Source organism: Python bivittatus, unplaced genomic scaffold (assembly GCF_059951505.1).
Source record: "Python bivittatus isolate LINGU-HERP-01145 unplaced genomic scaffold, Pbiv_v1 ctg000270_np1212, whole genome shotgun sequence".
Classification (NCBI taxonomy): domain Eukaryota; kingdom Metazoa; phylum Chordata; class Lepidosauria; order Squamata; family Pythonidae; genus Python; species Python bivittatus.
In genome coordinates this window covers 2,184,754-2,203,328 of record NW_028277050.1, presented here as the reverse complement: position 1 = coordinate 2,203,328, position 18,575 = coordinate 2,184,754, and the positions used below count along the sequence as shown (strand labels likewise).

Below are 18,575 nucleotides of genomic sequence, written 5' to 3'. Positions count from 1 at the left end.
TATTTACCAGGGCGTATTTTATTGCTAACATCTCTATGCGGCTTTGCTCCCAACAGTGCAGAGTGGCATACTGTATACACAAAACCCAGAGGTAATCCACGTTAAATTTAATTTCCAATCCAGTGGCATAAGTAAAATATTTCATAAAATATAAGTGTAATAAAAATCATTCAGAAATAATTTAGAATAACATAATAATGTTGAATAATTGCTCTAATCTTTGATGTGGTTTTAGAGAATGCTAAAATATTATTTTAATAACAATAACAAATAATTTTAAATTTTGAATTCATCTCTATTCTCTATAAAAACATCCAAGACTTTTTAAAATGCTTCTTTGGCTAGGCAAATAATAATAATAATAATTATTATTATTAATAATGTTCTATTTGGCTAAGAAAATTATTAAATAATCCAAAAAAGTTGCCCCTTTGCTTTTAAAGTAACAGGATATGAAGGAAAATTTCTTTCCTCAGTTCTGCCTCCTTAAATATAAAATAAAATATTGAAAAAAACAAAAAAAAACCCCAAGAAGAGCATATATGCCTGTTCAATTTTTCAGATAGTAACAGGTAGTGCATTCATTCTAAGCAAATACTGTACAAAGTTAAGTATTTATTTTCAAGGAATAAATTTGCATACGTACACAATAGTGTAAAGAACAATGAAGGGAAAAATAGATGTTCACGTTGCAAGCCGGGCAAAGTTGCGCGCCTCCACTTACTTGACTATTCATGAATGGGCGGGGTCTATTTCACTACTGACAGGTCTAGAACCACGAGAGGAACCCTCAGACCTCCGGCGGGGAACACGCCCACTCCCTCCAGTCTGCCTCCTTGTGTCCGACAGTAACCTCGGCAACACCTCCTCCTCCTGACCCCCTCCCTTTCTGGCTCTCTCCTGTCTTAGGACAGCCAATGAAAAGCTGAGAACCGCCTCACGCTCTGGACGCCACCCTTCCTTCCCAATAGAAATGGCTTCCCTCAACTCTCAACAAGCTAGATGCCCCTTCACGTGTGTGCGTAAGGGGGGGGCAAAGGGGGTGTGGCTAACCTTTGCCTCAGTTAAGCGTTGAAGTTCTTGCTCCACCCTTCAGCCACCTGTTAGCCAATGAAAGGTGGGAGCCGGGAGTCTTGAAACCAATCGGTGCGAGGGAAAAGTCGGCAGGGGCGTGGTTTAGGTGCGGGGGCCGCCGCGGCGGTACTACTACCGCGGTTGTTACCGGGTTCGAAAGGGGTAACGGCGTGGGTTCGCTTGGGTGGCCCGGCGGAGAAGATGGCGGAATACCCTGGGAGCGCCATCGCCGCCGAGGTGCGGCTCTGGTTCGGCATAAGCCTGGCGGAGATAGCGAAGTCGTTGGGCAGTTCGGAGCAGGCACTTCGTCTCATCCTCTCAATCTTCCTGGGTGAGTAACAGGGCGAGGGGGAGGGACGAGCGGTGCAGTGTGGGGCCACGAGGGAAGGATCGAGCCTGCCCTGGCCCCCCTTATGCCTGAAAAGCCCCGCTTCTTCCTGTCTTCCCGGGGGCAAGTTGAGGCAGGGGTCGGGGTGGGCGACTGGGCTTCTCACTAGGGTTGGGGCGGCCCTCGTGAAACTGGATCCTGCTGGGCTCGGCGACCCTTCACGCCTGATCTGACACGATGATCTCCAGGACAGACCTTTTTTGCATTTATAGTCATCCTTATTGCCTTACAGATGTCTGGCGTCAGTCCCGGTTTGTCATAAAGCTCTGGAGCAGCAGACTCTTCTGAATGACACTCGACGAGGGAGGGGGCAGTAGGGGCTCCTGTACCCCGTTAATGGTTGTGTAGTACAGGGAACTGGATAAGCGAGCAGCCTTGCTCTGCATGACAAGTTGCACCTACTGACTCTTCTCGTTTATATGCCCCCAGGGGTGTCTGCAAAATCTTTTGGGGAAGTGTCTTTAAAGTGTTACAGGGCTTTGTTTTTCCTCTTTATCATAGCCAGGAGTTGACCACACTTCTCTGTGTCTGTGATCCCCCACTGGTTGCATTCTCCCATTAAAATTTAGAATAGTAAACTCTGATTGAAAAAAGGGCAAGAGAAGGGATAGCAAAGCTATTTTGCGGGAACAGCAACTTTTTCACTCCAGCTTCCACTCATAGACGTTTCTTAAGAATACATGAGCCTTTCTATCTGCCTTTTGCATCAGTAGTTAGCAGCTGGCAATAGTTGCTTGAATGAGGAATTGTTTTTCTTAGGAGATCTGTTGGTTAAATATGTGAAATGAACATGAATCATAATCTCAAGGCTTGGCAAAACTTTAAAATGTTACAGCTTGTAGATGTCTTCCTTTTCCTAAATGCATATTTAGGAAAAGGAAGATGACTGCTTACATTCTATCTCAGTGTGTTAATCTAAATTGCGAAAATTAACACTAGGCCTGGATATCTGAAAATATCTCTGATGCTGAAACATGAGAAGGTGGTAATTATAGTTCCAGATGGAACTACTGCTATATTGTGTTCTTACAAAACAGGAGAGAGGAAATATTTTTGTGAGTGTTTGTACTAGTAAGAAAAAAAACACAGGTATCATTTGCTTATATTAGTTACCATGCTACACTAGAAGTTATTATTCTATGTGTTTAAGTCGAGAACAGCGATTCTGAATCTTTCTGGGATCAGTGGGAATTTCTCATTTTCTATAAAGAAAACCATATTATCACTTGCAAAGATGGTAATGTATACCAGAGGAAGTTAAATCACAATGATCCTGAGCTCAGCAACATGGCATATAAGCTTTGTTTGATCTCTGAAAATTAATTCTGCCTAATATATTCAAAACTGGGATGTTAGAAATATTAGCTGTATATAAGGAATGCTATCTCTAAACTAATCAATGCTTATCCTATATATCTATTGTTTCTCATAGTCGCTCACACGCCCATACAAGTGAAAGATTTTTGTAACACATAGGAGTGGCTAAGTTATTAAGTAGAAGAGTGTGGGAATGTAGGATCATAACTGATTATTTTTTGAGGAAGGGAAATCTGCTGATTTTTTGGTTAGTTATTGTGATGCTTTCTCAATTGAAAACTCTGGAGATCAGATACTGACAAAATCCAGCACATCTTGCCAAGGGAATGCTACCTATTTGAACTACATAATTCCTTCCATTTCCTATTCCTGATGGTCAAGAGTACCCTTGAAGAGCAAATTAAGAGGAACTTGATATTTATACATAAAGGTAGGGTCCACTTATTTATACAGAAGATCTCAGCATCTTACTTCATCTCAAAGTCACAAAAGCCATTTGAACCAATAGTCATTAGCTCTATATCTCTTATAGAAATCTTAGCTTTTCTGTCGAGGGAGTTGTTCTTCTCTCTCCTGTAGCTAAAAGTATCTACTCAGTTGTCTCCCAAACTTCTCCTTTAATATGGGAAGAACCTCTCTACAAATCTCACAACAGAGCAGTGCTAGTTTAATGTATTTCTGCCAGTTTTTGAAGATCAAATACGGGATGTACTTGTGTTTACATTCATTGTTTCTATTAATCTAGGACTTGTATGTTGAGGAGGTGACTGCTGCTGCACCTTCCATTTTTCTTCTGTGTGCTCCCGCACCTCAGTGGCAGCTATTTTAAGGCAACGCCAAGGTGATTGTATGGCAGATGTATGTGTTGGACTACTGCAGTTTGTAGATATTTTCTCATTTCAGATGTGTGCTTAATTACAGGTTTCCAAGGGTATTGTGTAAGATCTTCAGAATGACTGTGTTTGGAACATGTATTCAGCATTGTGGCTTGTCATGATTCTCAAGTTTATATGGAATAGAAGTTTTTACCTTTTCACGTCAGCTTTCCCATTGCTTGCTTCTCAGATTTTTCTCTATTAGCTTTTAACACACAAATGTAATTATATATAAGAAGCATACAGTATCTGATGTATGTCTATATGTCTAGTATGTCTATATGTCAATTGTCACTAGCCTTAACATTCAGATTTTTTGAGTTCTTATGCTTATATACATTTTCTTGTTGGTATAGCAATATTGCTGTACCATTTGACACCATACTGAAGAAAGTTTGCTACATTGCCATGAATTCTCACTTGTGCCATCAGATCTCACTTGTGTTCTGAAATCTGTTCCATAGCCTGTTTCTGAGAAGAATGTTCTGCAGTCCAACCTCCAAGTCAGGACCCCGGGTCATGCAGTTCAGTCCTGCCTTCTGTGATTGGCAGCACTTTGTAATATCTTAAGTAAGCAGGGTAAAATCTTATCTGTAGGTGCTGGGATAGAAATGTTTGCATGCAAAGCATAAGCTCTGTTACTGTGTTGTGGTCCTTCATAGAGAAACCTTGGAGGCCCCAAGCCTCAGGCAGTCTGAGTAGACTAGATTATAGTAATGGTGATGATTTTGCTCTTGTTAATGTGGACTGTGTAACTGTAGCAAAAATAGTGTGTTGATTGTTTGTAATGCAGTTTGAAGGCAGGTATAACCTGAAGGGAGAAGGTGGCACTTATTGATGAATGGGGAGCAATAATAAAAGAACAATGGATAAAACTGTTGCACACGTGGAATCAGGAAATAGTCTTGCAGATTCCATTGGTATCTTTCCCTAGTCCTTGTTCATTTGCTCAGTAATAATTCATTTCAATGCAGCTTTCATGGAAGGAACTTTCAAACAGTTTGGATCTATTGCTAATGTTATTAGAAGAATTACAAACCTGTTGCTCAGATTTCTAAGATGGTTTGTAGTGCCAAAAATCCAAATAAAACAAAAGCATGTAAAGCATACATACAAAAAAGGATAAAACATTATGAAAGCAGCATAACAGAGATAAAGCACTTCTGATTTAAATTAAAAAGCTGAAAAATACGAGTGTATCTCTGAACTAAAGCATACATATACTGAACAAATAATATAGATTAAAGTAGACGTGCAAAGAAACCCTCCTCTCTTGGAGAATCATAATCCATGGTCTCTGCCTGTCAGTTTTGTTGGCAGAGAACAAAGAGAAGGGCTTCTTCCAAAGTTTATAATGCACAAAAATACATTGGTGGGGATGGGATATTAACTAAAGTAGTGTTGTGAGCTGCCCAGAGTTGCTTAAGATGGGCTGCCATATAATCTTTTAAATAAATAAATGCATATTCAGAGTGGGCCATTATTTCTACATGAGCCTAGACAATATGCAGTGTTTTGACTGACAGCCTTACAAGGTTTAGAGGCTCTCATTTTAGGGCAGTTCCACATAAGTAGCTTTCAAAGTATGTATACTTCCTAAAGTTTGTATCATTTTGGATTGTGAGAATCAGCATTTTTCTTTGGCATCCTTTGCTTCTCTGGCTACATAGATAAATTTGGAGATATAAGAGACAGTATTTGTGCTGTCTTTGCAAGAGATATGAGCATCATGATTCCAATCATAATGTACAGAATGTTGCATGAACTTGGTCCTTAAAAATACACATTTGCCATTAGAATTGCTTGTTTATTTGAAACAGGAGTATACATTTTCTAAGCCTGGCATTGTTCTGAGAGGCAAAAGAGAGAAAGTGGTAAATAACACACATGCGAATACATTGTACAGTATGCATTTGTTTTGTCCCGGTGCTGCTTTTGGGAACTGAGTCTTATAAATTTATAATCTTCATAAATGTATTTAGCCGGAGGTGTAAACAAGCAAATCAGAGGCAATGGATTGCAGTGTTGTTTTTCATTTTCTACATAAATGTTCCCAAGTTCTTGAGCTACAGTATTGCTAATAGTGCTATGGAAAATTAGACAAACCCGATGAGTTTAACACCTTTGATTCCCTCAGGAAATCATTAAACCTAATATATAAAGTAGCTTATAGGTAATATGGGTTTGAGCCGTTGGAGCTACCTGGAAGCTTTTTGGGATGAATTCTGCAAAAGCTAGAGAATAAATTTCCTAAAATTCCAGACTAAATGTACAAATTTAGAGTGTCCCTTTGTGGAATTGTAAGTGAGAAGGAAGTTTGTAGAAGTTATACAGTGGGGCAAAAAAGTATTTAGTCAGCCACCAATTGTGCAAGTTCTCCCACTTAAAAAGATGAGAGAGGCTTGTAATTTTCATGATAGGTATGCCTCAACTATGAGACACAAAATGGGAAAAAAAATCCAGAAAATCACATTGTCTGATTTTTAAAGAATTTATTTGCAAATCATGATGGAAAATAAGTATTTGGTCACCTACAAACAAGCAAGATGTCTGGCTCTCACAGACCTGTAACTACTTCTTTAAGAGGCTCCTCTGTCCTCCACTCGTTACCTGTAGTAATGGCACCTGTTTGACCTTGTTATCAGTATAAAGGACACCTGTCCACAACCTCAAACAGTCACACTCCAAACTCCACTATGGCCAAGACCAAAGAGCTGTCGAAGGACACCAGAAACAAAATTGTAGACCTGCACCAGGCTGGGAAGACTGAATCTGCAATAGGCAAGCAGCTTGGTGTGAAGAAATCAACTGTGGGAGCAATAATTAGAAAATGGAAGACATACAAGACCACTGATAATCTCCCTCGATCTGGGGCTCCACGCAAGATCTCACCCCATGGGGTCAAAATGATCACAAGAACGGTGAGCAAAAATCCCAGAACCACACGGGGGGACCTAGTGAATGATCTGCAGAGAGCTGGGACCAAAGTAACAAAGGCTATCATCAGTAACACACTATGCCGCCAGGGACTCAAATCCTGCAGTGCCAGGCGTGTCCCCCTGCTTAAGCCAGTACATGTCTGGGCCCATCTGAAGTTTGCTAGAGAGCATTTGGATGATCCAGAAGAGGATTGGGAGAATGTCATATGGTCAGATGAAACCAAAGTAGAACGTTTTGGTCTAAACTCAACTCGTTGTGTTTGGAGGAGAGAGAATGCTGAGTTGCATCCAAAGAACACCATACCTACTGTGAAGCATGGGGGTGGAAACATCATGCTTTGGGGCTGTTTGTCTGCAAAGGGACCAGGACGACTGATCTGTGTAAAGGAAAGAATGAATGGGGCCATGTATCGTGAGATTTTGAGTGAACACCTCCTTCCATCAGCAAGGGCATTGAAGATGAAACGTGGCTGGGTCTTTCAGCATGACAATGATCCCAAACACACTGCCCGGGCAACGGAGGAGTGGCTTCGTAAGAAGCATTTCAAGGTCCTGGAGTGGCCTAGCCAGTCTCCAGATCTCAACCGCATGGAAAACCTTTGGAGGGAGTTGAAAGTCCGTGTTGCCCAGCGACAGCCCCAAAACATCACTGCTCTAGAGGAGATCTGCATGGAGGAATGGGCCAAAATACCAGCAACAGTGTGTGAAAACCTTGTGAAGACTTACAGAAAACGTTTGACCTCTGTCATTGCCAACAAAGGATATATAACAAAGTATTGAGATGAACTTTTGATATTGACCAAATACTTATTTTCCACCATGATTTGCAAATAAATTCTTTAAAAAATCAGACAATGTGATTTTCTGGATTTTTTTCCCCATTTTGTCTCTCATAGTTGAGGTATACCTATGATGAAAATTACAGGCCTCTCTCATCTTTTTAAGTGGGAGAACTTGCACAATTGGTGGCTGACTAAATACTTTTTTGCCCCACTGTATATTCATTCATAACTGAGTATTAAAATCCAGAAAGCTTGAGATAGGCATGTTGATTCAGAGGGGGAGAAGAGTGTGAAATCCAGTTATGATATTGCTTCTACATTATATGACAGCTGGGTAGCCATATTTCCAACAGAGCCTATTCTAGTGGAGAGAAAAATGTACATATTACAAAATGTGGCGAGTCTTGTTTCAAAAGCTCAGTTTGTGAAACTGCATGTGTAACCTGGCCAAAGACAAAAAAAGCAGAAGTGAGCTGAGGTGTCTTCTCTTCTTGAAGCTCATGCTGCATTTGAGAAAGATAAAATGTTATATAAAAAGATATGAAATATTAGTACCCTAGGCTAGGTTACGAATATTTTATATCTCTTTATAAAACATAGGAAAATATTGTGATCAAACAGACAAGATAACTGTCTTAATTGGGGACTATATCTTCAGCGGAAGTAATTCAGGAAATCCTTTTGCAGTTCTACCAGAAGCTTTCCTATGGCTATTTTAGAGTGAAATGTGGAATTTGTGCTGCTTATTTGAAACAGGAACTTGGACTATATGTGCTGGGGTGCACTGCAGTTCTGTAAGGCTCTAGCTATCCAACATCAGTATGGAAGGCAGAAAAGAAAGTGAAGGATTACACCAGTACTTATCATTAGAGGGTCAAAGCAAGGTTTATTAGCTGTTTCTTCCTGAGTTCTGTTACCCTTAATACTGTATTTGAAGTCATTCATAATATTTGAAGTCACTCATACTGTTTGAATGATCATCTTCCTCAGTTTCTAACAATCAGTTCAGGGAGATTTGGATAGATAAAATTCATTTAAATGTATTTAACTATAGAAAGCTATAATAACTGTGGTCTCCAATATGGTGGAAAAGAAATATGGTTCCTTAGTTATTAGAAATTCACAGTTGTAATAATAAAACTGAATATTTTTTCCAATTGAAAATAATAAAAAGAAAATATCTGGTGGTGTTAGAAGGCTTCTGTATTTGCCTCCACTGTAATGAAGAGCTTGCTACTGGAAATATAGGACAGTAAGCAATTATCTTCTGCAACTGCTAGATTTACATTTGTTTCCAGTTTTATACTGTAGATTTATATCTTTGAGTAGAACTACTGACATAAGTAAACGCTCATACTGCGTTCGTTTCAGTCCTCACAGTCATCTATTACACAAATGGACCTTAGCCCCACTTTAGCACCCTCTCTAGCTTCTTCTGACTATTATTTCTGAAAACTGATAGCAGAGGTCTCTACCATGCTGAGATGAGAAACACCTGAAAGATATTGAATAAGCCTCTATCACATTTTTTTAAATCCCAGCATTCCTTCCAAAAATGCAGCCCATTTGTGTGAGGTCACTTTACCCATTTTATAGCTTATTGTTTCCCCAAAACATTAGCTGTGGCCCTCGATTATCAAAGAGTGGCCTACTTCTTGGATAGAAGAGCAAAATATAGGACTGTGTATAATTTAGCCTTTATGAAAGTACAAATGTGCTGTATTGATTTCAGTTGTTTTCTCTCTTTAGGGTACCCTTTTGCCTTGTTCCAGCGCTACTTCCTTTTCCAGAAAAATGACTACCTCATTCACCTCTATAATACAATAATGGGACTTTCACTTGCCTACTTCAACTTTGGTAAGGGGGCTGAGAAACGGACTACTCTACTAGTGAGCACCAGAGTCTGGGAGGGTGTGCAATGCTGCTTGTCTGTATGGTTTGTAATCACTTCTGTTTACCTTCTTAGGGCCACAGTTCTGTCACTCTCTCATATGTGTCTTCGTTCAGTTTCTCATCTTGAGGCTCATGGGTCGCACAGTCACTGCCATTGCCACTACCTTCTGCTTTCAGATGGTAAAGAATTGATTTATTTATTTAAACGTATTAGCCGCCCAACTCCAATGAACATATTCTCTCCCTTCATGCTTTTCTGTGGAATTCTGATTTTGTCTGGGTCTGATGGGCTCAACAAGCACTATGAAGGAACTTGGGGTAGAGAAAATAGAATCTGTGCAATAGCATGTGATTTTAGCTAATGTTTTTCAGACATATTTGATGGCTGGCTATTATTTCACGGCCACAGAGCACTATGACATCAAATGGACCATGCCACATTGTGTCTTGACTCTCAAGCTGATTGGTAAGTAATTTCATTCCACACAGTTTCTGACCCACACATTTCCATCTGGTCCCTTTATATTCAGTCTTGCTGTTTTAGTTTATTGCCCTGGAGATCCCAGAGTTCTTGTATTTTTAACAAACACAATTGACTACTGACACCCAGTAGTGTCTTAGCTCAGCTATGACTAGATCCAGAGTAGTTCTATAATAATAGATCCCCCAAAGTGTTCAATAGGCATATCTCTTGTTTGACAATGTATATTTTTTGTAGGTTTGGTTATTGATTACTACGAAGGCAGGAAGGAAGAGGTGAGTATAATCAATTTTTTCCCTCCATTATTCTCTAAACATGAATTGGATTTAGAAGAGAAATTAAAAGCACTTCTGTGAGTCATGCCAGATCACCTGTGAATGTAAAGACATCTCCAGAATATTCTTTATAAGGTAGAAATCATCACACATTCAGATTGAAACCTCAAAATGAAATGTAGATACTTACTGGGAATTTACGGTCAAGGAGAAAGAAATTTTGTAGCAACTGAAGCTTAGATAGATGTCAGGCTGGTGAGCAGACCTATATCTCTTTAGCTATAAACTTTTGGTCTAAAATTATGTGTTTATTAAGGGAAGGAAAACTTACAGACATTTGTTTTTATTGTACTCTCTTTCAAAAAGTCTCAAGCAGAGAGAAACGTTCCTGCATCTCACAGATCTTAGGTGGTGGCACCCTCACTCCTTAATATAAAACGGTGCAAACTTTCTTTATCACTTCTTTTTGCTTCCATTAAATATATATGGAAGATTAAAGCAAGAAAGAACATTGCATCATTGACCAGTCAGAAATATCATTGTATTCCATTTAGATGAAGATCTACAAATTAGACCAATGAGGGTAGTAACCCTCCTTGTGAATTGGAACTTTAAAGTTGGTTCACCATCTCTTCTGCATTAAAGACAATAGTATCACTTCTGACCTTAAAAGAACTCAAAGTGAAAGCTTCCAAGGTAGAGGCTAACCACATTTATTTGAATAGTTGCACGCATTCGGGCTTTTCGAAGTCCTACATTAAACTAAAATTAAAGAAAGGGTGAGATTTTTTTTTTGTGGCTGAAACCATTATTGTACAGATTCATTCCTAAATGGAAGTGAATGATCCTGCAGGAATGCAACTTGAATGTTAGCCAGTACAGAGATATTTAAATTATAGCAAAGGTTCTTCATGAGAATGTTGAGAGGCAGGCACATTAAGATTAATTAAAGTCTCTATTTTTGTAAATGTATTTATTTTGTTTGTTTATTAACCTATTATGCTGCTTCATTTAAGCTGACTCGACTGTATGAGTACAAATACCAGCAGCTAAAGCCCCCACTTCCCCATCCTATGTGATATACTCAGAGACAATGGAACAGAATTCATTGAGCAGTCTCTGAAGTCCCAGATCTGAAGATAATGGAATTGCTCCCAATTCTCTTTCAAAACCAAATTAGGCAGTCCTACTAATTGAGGCCAAATTCTAGGAAAATCACCTTTATTGGTGCAGTATGTTGCTTCAGAGTGATGGAAACAGGCTTTTTCCAAATGTTGACCTTGTGAAAACAATAACAGCTGAAATAAGGAAATTAAACTCAATATACAAAATAATACCTTTATTTTCTCCTTTTCCAATTTTAAATGTTTAGCCTTGTTACACGTTGTAATAAACATGTTTGCAATTATTCTTTAAAAAATTGTTGACTTGATGGGAATATTGCAATTTAGAATTTTTATTTTGAATATACTACATTCGCTTATTTAACTTGCTTAGATTAATTTTCCATCAGCTTACCTTCAGGTATCTGGCTAAAGACTACAGATAGCAATGGCGTAAGAAGAAAGTAACATAGAAAATTTGTGTGAGCTCTCTCTGCTGGCATCCGTAGAACCTCCAGCTCTGTCGGGCACTTTTGGGTCAGGACAATGGGAGGGTGTCTGTCTGTATCCATGTTTTGTGCAGGGAGTGGTTTCTTACCCATTTGGAACATGTCGCCTGTTAAACTGCTACAAGGGCAGTATTTGAAAAGGGATATTGGTAACCTTCCCAGATGCTGCAACCTTCAGCTTATCATGGGTTCTGCTGTGGTTATCTCTACCTCCATGTCTGTTGCTGTAGTACCAAAGACTAAACTGATAAAACTGTGTAATTGGCAAGCACTCGAAATGCCTATTGCATCAAGGGTGCAACAGGAAAGGAAATATTTTTTTCATCTTATTTTTAATTTTACAATTCTATACACCACCTTTGTACAATGGAGTTCTATTTCTTTTTATATACCACTTCCCATTAAAAAAACATCTTGAAGCACTTTACAATAACATTCAAAGCAATTACTTTTTTTCTCCTAACATAGTTTTCATTATGTCAAGCAGTTGGAACTCTGAATAAAGTCTAGGTGTAGGAAACCAAGTTCCTTTGAGATTCAAAACCTTACAGGAAAGGTTTAACTTAAGAGTTCTAATGTTGGTGTTTTTCTTACCATGGTGCAGGAATCCCTAACCCCTGAACAACAACAGTTTGCTGTTCGGGGAGTTCCTACTTTGCTTGAGGTCTCTGGTTTCTCCTATTTCTATGGTGCCTTCATGGTGGGCCCTCAGTTCTCCATGACACGATATCAGAAGTTGGTAAAGGGTGAGCTGACTGATGTTCCAGGCCAAAGACCCAACAGGTAAACTTCCATGCTGAGGCTTCTGTGCACCAACTCCCAAAGTATCTCTGGTTGAAGATACATCTGAACAATTCCCAAAGTAGTCCAACATTAATACCATTTACATTGGGAACCATTTGGGGATTCTAGCTTCTTTATAGGGGTACTTTTTAGTTGCGAAATGCTGATGTTTTGTGATCCATTTCAGCCAAACCACACATTCCCTTCGTTTTGAAATATGACACTACAGGGAGTCTGAATTTTCTGTCACTTGTTACAGCTTTGTTCCTGCTCTTAAGCGTCTACTTCTGGGCGTTTCCTTCATGATAATCTACACTGTAGCATCACCTTATATATCTGAGGAATACCTTATCTCTGATGACTATCTGGTAAGTAGGGCTGGAGGGATCTATAACTTCATATTATGGAGAATAAAATTAAAGATAAAAACAGCATTTGGATATACTAGGATGACAGTTTAGCTCACAAGAAACTTTATAACAATTATCTCTTGCATAAGAATCCATAGCTGTCTGAACTACTCTTCCCCCATTTGGTGTCATCCAGATGTGCTGAATTTAAATTCCCAGAATTTCAAGCCAATGCAAGCTTTGAAATGCAACCAATCTGGAGGGCATCAGATTGAGCAGGTTGCTCTAGTCATCTGCGAGTACAAATGAAACATCCCTTCTATCTAAAACAGCACCAAAAAAATCATTTAGTATCAGTTCTTCTACCACCAAACGCTAATTTTTTTCCGCTCTTTGCTTTGTCACACATGCACACATCCTCCCTCCGCTTTAGAAAGTTTACATTGTTTATAAGTGGTATATGGTGTGGTTTCTTCTAAGAATGAAGAAGAGCAATAGCACATGCATTGCTAATGTCTACAGCAGCAAACCCATTTCATGAGTCACCTCTGTGAAATTCTCAGATGTTCTCTGTGGGAATACACGCACACAAATACTTGGGTTTACACGCCCCTGACAATTTCTCACATTTTGTCTGCCATGGTTTCTTCTGTATGCTAATAGTGTTCCCAGGTTTGGGACCAGGGAAAGATATTTCTGAGAATGGTCTATTTGAGATACCATCAAATTCTGAAGTTGGGCTTATTTGTGCCTAAGATGAACCCTGTGATTAAATGTTGGACTATTACAAACAAACTTGCTCCTTCTGGCTTTTAAACAAAAACATTTTTGTATTTACTATGTGCTTTTATTTTGATATTTCAAAAATAGCTCTAACTATAAAATACTGTTATGATTGGCTTATGATATTGAATTGTATTTTTTAATACTATAAGCCCCCTTAGGAAACTAAAATTTAAAACATGGTCAGTGCTAGGAATTTATTCATACAAGTTTTTTCTTTGGCTTCTGATCTCACAAATGTCCTCTTACACTGCAGGAACAGCCCTTCTGGTTTCGCTGCTTTTATATATTGATCTGGGGAAAGATAATGCTTTACAAGTATGTTACCTGTTGGCTAGTGACGGTAAGTCTGGAAGTTGGCCAATTTATTTGTTTTCTTGATTTGGGGTCAGCTTTCTTTTGAAAAGGGCCGATCCAGCTACTAAAACAACAGACAAATACATACTGAATAGAAAAAGATAAAAACAAGTAACTAGAACATAGATAATAGAACTGTTAATCTTCAAAGGCCCTGGCAAGAGAGATGCATCTAGAGAGAGACACACACAGACAAATTCCCAAATGATAGTTAGGCCTCTCTTAGCTGGGCAGGAGAGGCAGTTCTCAGGTAGTCTGTTAGTTTAAAAATTGTCATCAACCCTTTAAACTGTATCCAAAAAGCAATTTGGGTTTACTTTTCACGATTACTCCCACATAGAATGTGTTACAATAACCAATTCAGGGTGTGACCAAGGTGGGGAAAAGATTGCTAAATGTGACCAGTTCAGGAATCATTGTAGCTGGTGGGTTTGCGGTAATTGTTCAAATGTACATTCCTTGCCACAGCTGCCACCTGGGAATCCAGATCAAGCTGGAGGTCTCTTCTTTCCGGGAGATAGGCTAAGTCCCATCTTGAGCCCACTTCGCTACTGACCAACACTGGATTTAATTTTAGCTTGTTCTCCCTCATCTAGCCCATTATTGTGTTTAGTCACCAATCCAGGCATTGAAGTGGCCCTGCAAATCTGTTTTGCTAATTAGGTTGGGTAGAATAATATCTAACTGGCATACCTTATTAATCCTTTGTCATTTTTGTTTCAGGAAGGAGTTTGCATCCTAACTGGGCTAGGCTACAATGGAAGGGATGAAAAGGGGATACCACAGTGGGATGCTTGTGCCAACATGAAAGTCTGGTTGTTTGAGACAACTCCTTATTTTACAGGAACAATTGCCTCCTTCAATACTAACACCAATACCTGGGTAGCCCGGTGAGCAGAACTTGGCTGTTTTCTGCAGAACAGCTTGAGTCAGCCTCAAGCAATGAGAGCAAGAGTGGTCATAGGACCCGGATGGGATGGGGGTAGGGATGAGACTATGCTTGCAGAGATTAGGTGATCTTTGTGTGCAAGAGGCCATTTGCAAGAGGTGAACCATTTGCAGATCCCAGAGTGCTTCTGACCACTACTGCAGAAAATCAGCTGCATGGCTCCCAACCACTTTGAGCAACATAACACATAAGACAGAAACAGAGAAAACTCCCAAGCCCTGTCCCCTTTGTATCATTGCCCAACCCACTGCAGTCTTCCAAAAAGAGCAGCTGTGGTCACACTCTTGTGAGAAGGGCAGCCATACATAGATAGATAGATAGATAGATAGATAGATAGATAGATAGATAGATAGATAGATAGATAGATAGGAAAGAGAGAGAGAGAGAAAGTAAGAAAGAAAGAAAAAAGAAAAAGAAAGAAAGAAAGAAAGAAAGAAAGAAAGAAAGAAAGAAAGAAAGAAAGAAAGAGAAAGAAAGAAAGAAGGAAAGAAAGGAAGAAAAAGAAAATTGTTAAGCCTCCCTGTTTGATTCGAAAGGCAGAGGATACACAGCTTGAGACTAAGACACTTAGGCTAGTGAATGCCTAGAATGGGAATAAGAATTCAATGTATGTTGCCTTGTTCCATGATGAAAGGCAGCTATAACCTTCCCCCACCTCCAGAAAAAAAAAAAAATCAATGAGACTTTGGGAATTATTTTGGCTGATAGCAAGGAGCTACTCAGAAATACCCTGATTACTGGTGTTTCCACTAGGTGCCTTTTATACTTGGAAGTTTTAGTAAGCATCACTTGTATTCTCACACTATTCAAAGCTAGAGCCTGCTAAATTTTAAGTATTTGGCCTATATTCTTTGAGCAGCCTGAAGTTAAAGAAAGATAAAATGTTGACAGTTTCTTGGACTTTGTTGGCGTGCCTTTCTGGAGAAACAAACTAATGATGTTGTCAGTTGCCCTGACCGTGTTACATTTTGTTCTCCATTCTTAGCTATATCTACAAACGACTGAAATTCCTGGGAAACAAGTTGCTATCGCAAGCAGTATCTTTACTTTTCCTGGCAGTCTGGCATGGGCTACACTGTGGGTATCTAATTTGCTTCCAAATGGAGTTCCTGATTGTCATTGTGGAGAGGCAGGTAAGGAACTTTTAAAGAAATGATGCCAGCATTATTCTAGATAATATTTAATATCTCGATCCACTTAAAAAAAAACTGGTCAGATTGAATGAATGATAGATTGAGTGACAAAATTGTATAGTGGCATCCATGGGGGAGTAAGAAGGGTCAAACTGACAAAATCAGTGTTGTGCCGCGAACTCCACCTCTTTTTTATGTGCAGCATTGCACTTATGCTCCAAAGGAATGGAATATGCGGTGCAACAATGCTTTCATTCTGGTGAAAGGAGTAAGAGCAGGAGCCCCTGAAGCTGTATTTTGTTGATCCATAGCTTGTTGAATCAGGCTGTTTCAAATTACATCTTAGCACCATGGATGAACCCAGCAATTATTAGAATATGCAAGAATTTTTAAACGCTGAGGGTTGCTTTTGGGCTTCCTCGGTGACACTTTTCTGCTAAGTTGTTAAGTTGAACTCTTTAGAGAATGAAAGAAAATTTAAGTCTGTGCATTTCAGTGTCCTGAAGAAGTTAGTAAATATAAATCCCTGCAGGAAAAGAAATGACTCAAGCTAATGCAGGTTACATTATTTAAAGTGGTTGACAGCTGTAATACATTGGCTTAGGAAAAGACTCTCTTACCTTGATGAACCCAAAACAGTGTCAAGCCAAGCAGTTTGTGAGGCTGATTGCCAACTTGTGATAATTTGAATTCAAACAATGGTTGAAGCAACCCTTGCTCTAGAGAGATGGCAATAAGCTCAACAAAGAGATTTTTCTCAGAGGAAGAAAAGCAAAAATGGGTAAGCAGCACAGAGCCATGTTTTGTTTGTTCATCTGGAATCTTAAAGCTTATTATGGTTTTGTTGTTTGTGTAATTGCAGACTATCAGCCTGATAAACAACAGTCCATTTCTGGCTGCTTTGGCTTCAAGCATCATCTTGCGGCCTTTCTTCTATGTGATTCAGCAAACTATTCACTGGATGTTCATGGGATATTCTCTAGTACCATTTTGCCTCTTTAGCTGGGAAAAGTGGATTAAGGTACCAAAGCAGCGAGATTCTCTAGAAAAGAGGGCATTTCCCCTCTATTTACTGGCTGGAGAAAGAAATAGCACACTGACTTCCTCATACTCTTTTGCAGGTATACAAGTCTATTTATTTCATCGGTCATGTGTTGTTCTTGACGTTGTTGTTTACACTGCCTTTTTTCCGGAAAGTATTTGTGTCACGAAAAGAAAAGTTAAAGAAAGCTGAGTAAGAACCAAAAGGTGAGAGAAATCTTTCTGACTAGTCACTAGAGCACAGTGGTCTCAGGTGATATCTAGCTGATTTATGCTGCTTTTCCTCTTTCAGATTGTACCATGCGTGCATTTATTATGGGATGGTTGAAGCATCACCTGCCAAACTTGCTGTGGACAAACTTACAGAGTGACTGGGGTGAAAGAGCACAGGGGTTAAGACCCCAAACTGAGGGGAACAGACTGTAAACCTCTCTACCCTTTCTACAGGTTGCCTTATCTCTCCCCACTGACACTTCCATCTCTGCAATGTCAGATGATTGTAAAGCACTTGATACAGCTGCCATCTAGGAATGGAGCACCTGCCTGACTTTTTTACTTTCCAATTCCACTAGATAAAATTGGTCCCAGTTGGTTTTTCATTCATGCTTGAGCTGCTTCTTTTCACCAGATTTTGGAGCTGGTACTATTTTTCTACTCCTACCTGGATTTTCTTTGTGAGGGCAGACTAGTGTTATTTGTAGCTTATGGCAAAGAATGAGGAACATGGTTAAATGTGGTATGCTAGGTGATTCTTCAGAGGTTGACCCTGTCTTCTGTGTGCACATGAAGGCTACCCAACTTTATCTTCACACCTTGTTCTTGTGCCTTTAACGATGTGCACCACAGCAACTGAGTAGGCTTTTCTTCTTTGTACAGGTAACTGTTTACATATAATAGCAATCCTGATACACTTTCAGCAGTGGTGAGTAGACTTTGGCCAAAGTGTTTGCTCAGATAATTCTATTTTTCCTGATCACTTGGAAGAGATAAGAAAGAGTCACAGGCATCTGCAGGAGAGCAAATGACAAAAGATGGCATGTCTTGTCATTTTGGCATCACTGGGGCTAACCAAGGCTACCTCTGGAAACAGTGATGGTACTGCTGTTAGTCCATGGTCTCTTACTAAATAGCCTCCAAAATTATCCAACTGACTTGCTACAGTTCACGGGAAAGCAGGGAAATATTTTTTTGGACTGAAGATACATGTGAAATGATTGTCATGAGACTTGCCAGCTATATATGACTGTCGTGGCAAGCACAACTAATCACAAAAGGAAAATTAGTCTCCCAGGAAGCTTTCTGTAATCCCAGAGGAAACTTTAAAGGGCCCAAAGACATTGATACAAGCAAATATGATGCTAGGAGCTAGGGCTTTGTGCTGTACCAGTTTATTTATTTATTTTATTAAAATAATCTGGGGGGGGGACATACACAGCAACTATCACTGACCATTATTTAAGCTTAAGTATCACAGAGCAATGTATTGTCGAAGGCTTTCACGGCCGGCATACGATGGCTGGTGTGGGTCTTCCGGGCTGTGTGG

The 18,575-nt window shown here is 39.5% G+C and overlaps 1 protein-coding gene across 1 annotated transcript; it reads left to right on the top strand.

Moving 5' to 3' along the window:
- Positions 1–1,098: 1,098 nt before the first annotated feature.
- LPCAT3 (lysophosphatidylcholine acyltransferase 3) lies at positions 1,099–17,631 on the top strand. Its single transcript, XM_007420407.4, has 13 exons — positions 1,099–1,405; positions 9,125–9,232; positions 9,342–9,448; positions 9,641–9,734; positions 9,987–10,024; positions 12,241–12,419; positions 12,679–12,787; positions 13,809–13,895; positions 14,633–14,799; positions 15,844–15,991; positions 16,854–17,012; positions 17,113–17,239; positions 17,325–17,631. The coding sequence occupies exons 1-12, from the start codon at positions 1,276–1,278 to the stop codon at positions 17,227–17,229; spliced, it is 1,443 nt and encodes a 480-aa protein (XP_007420469.1). The 5' UTR covers positions 1,099–1,275; the 3' UTR covers positions 17,230–17,239; positions 17,325–17,631.
- Positions 17,632–18,575: the final 944 nt, after the last annotated feature.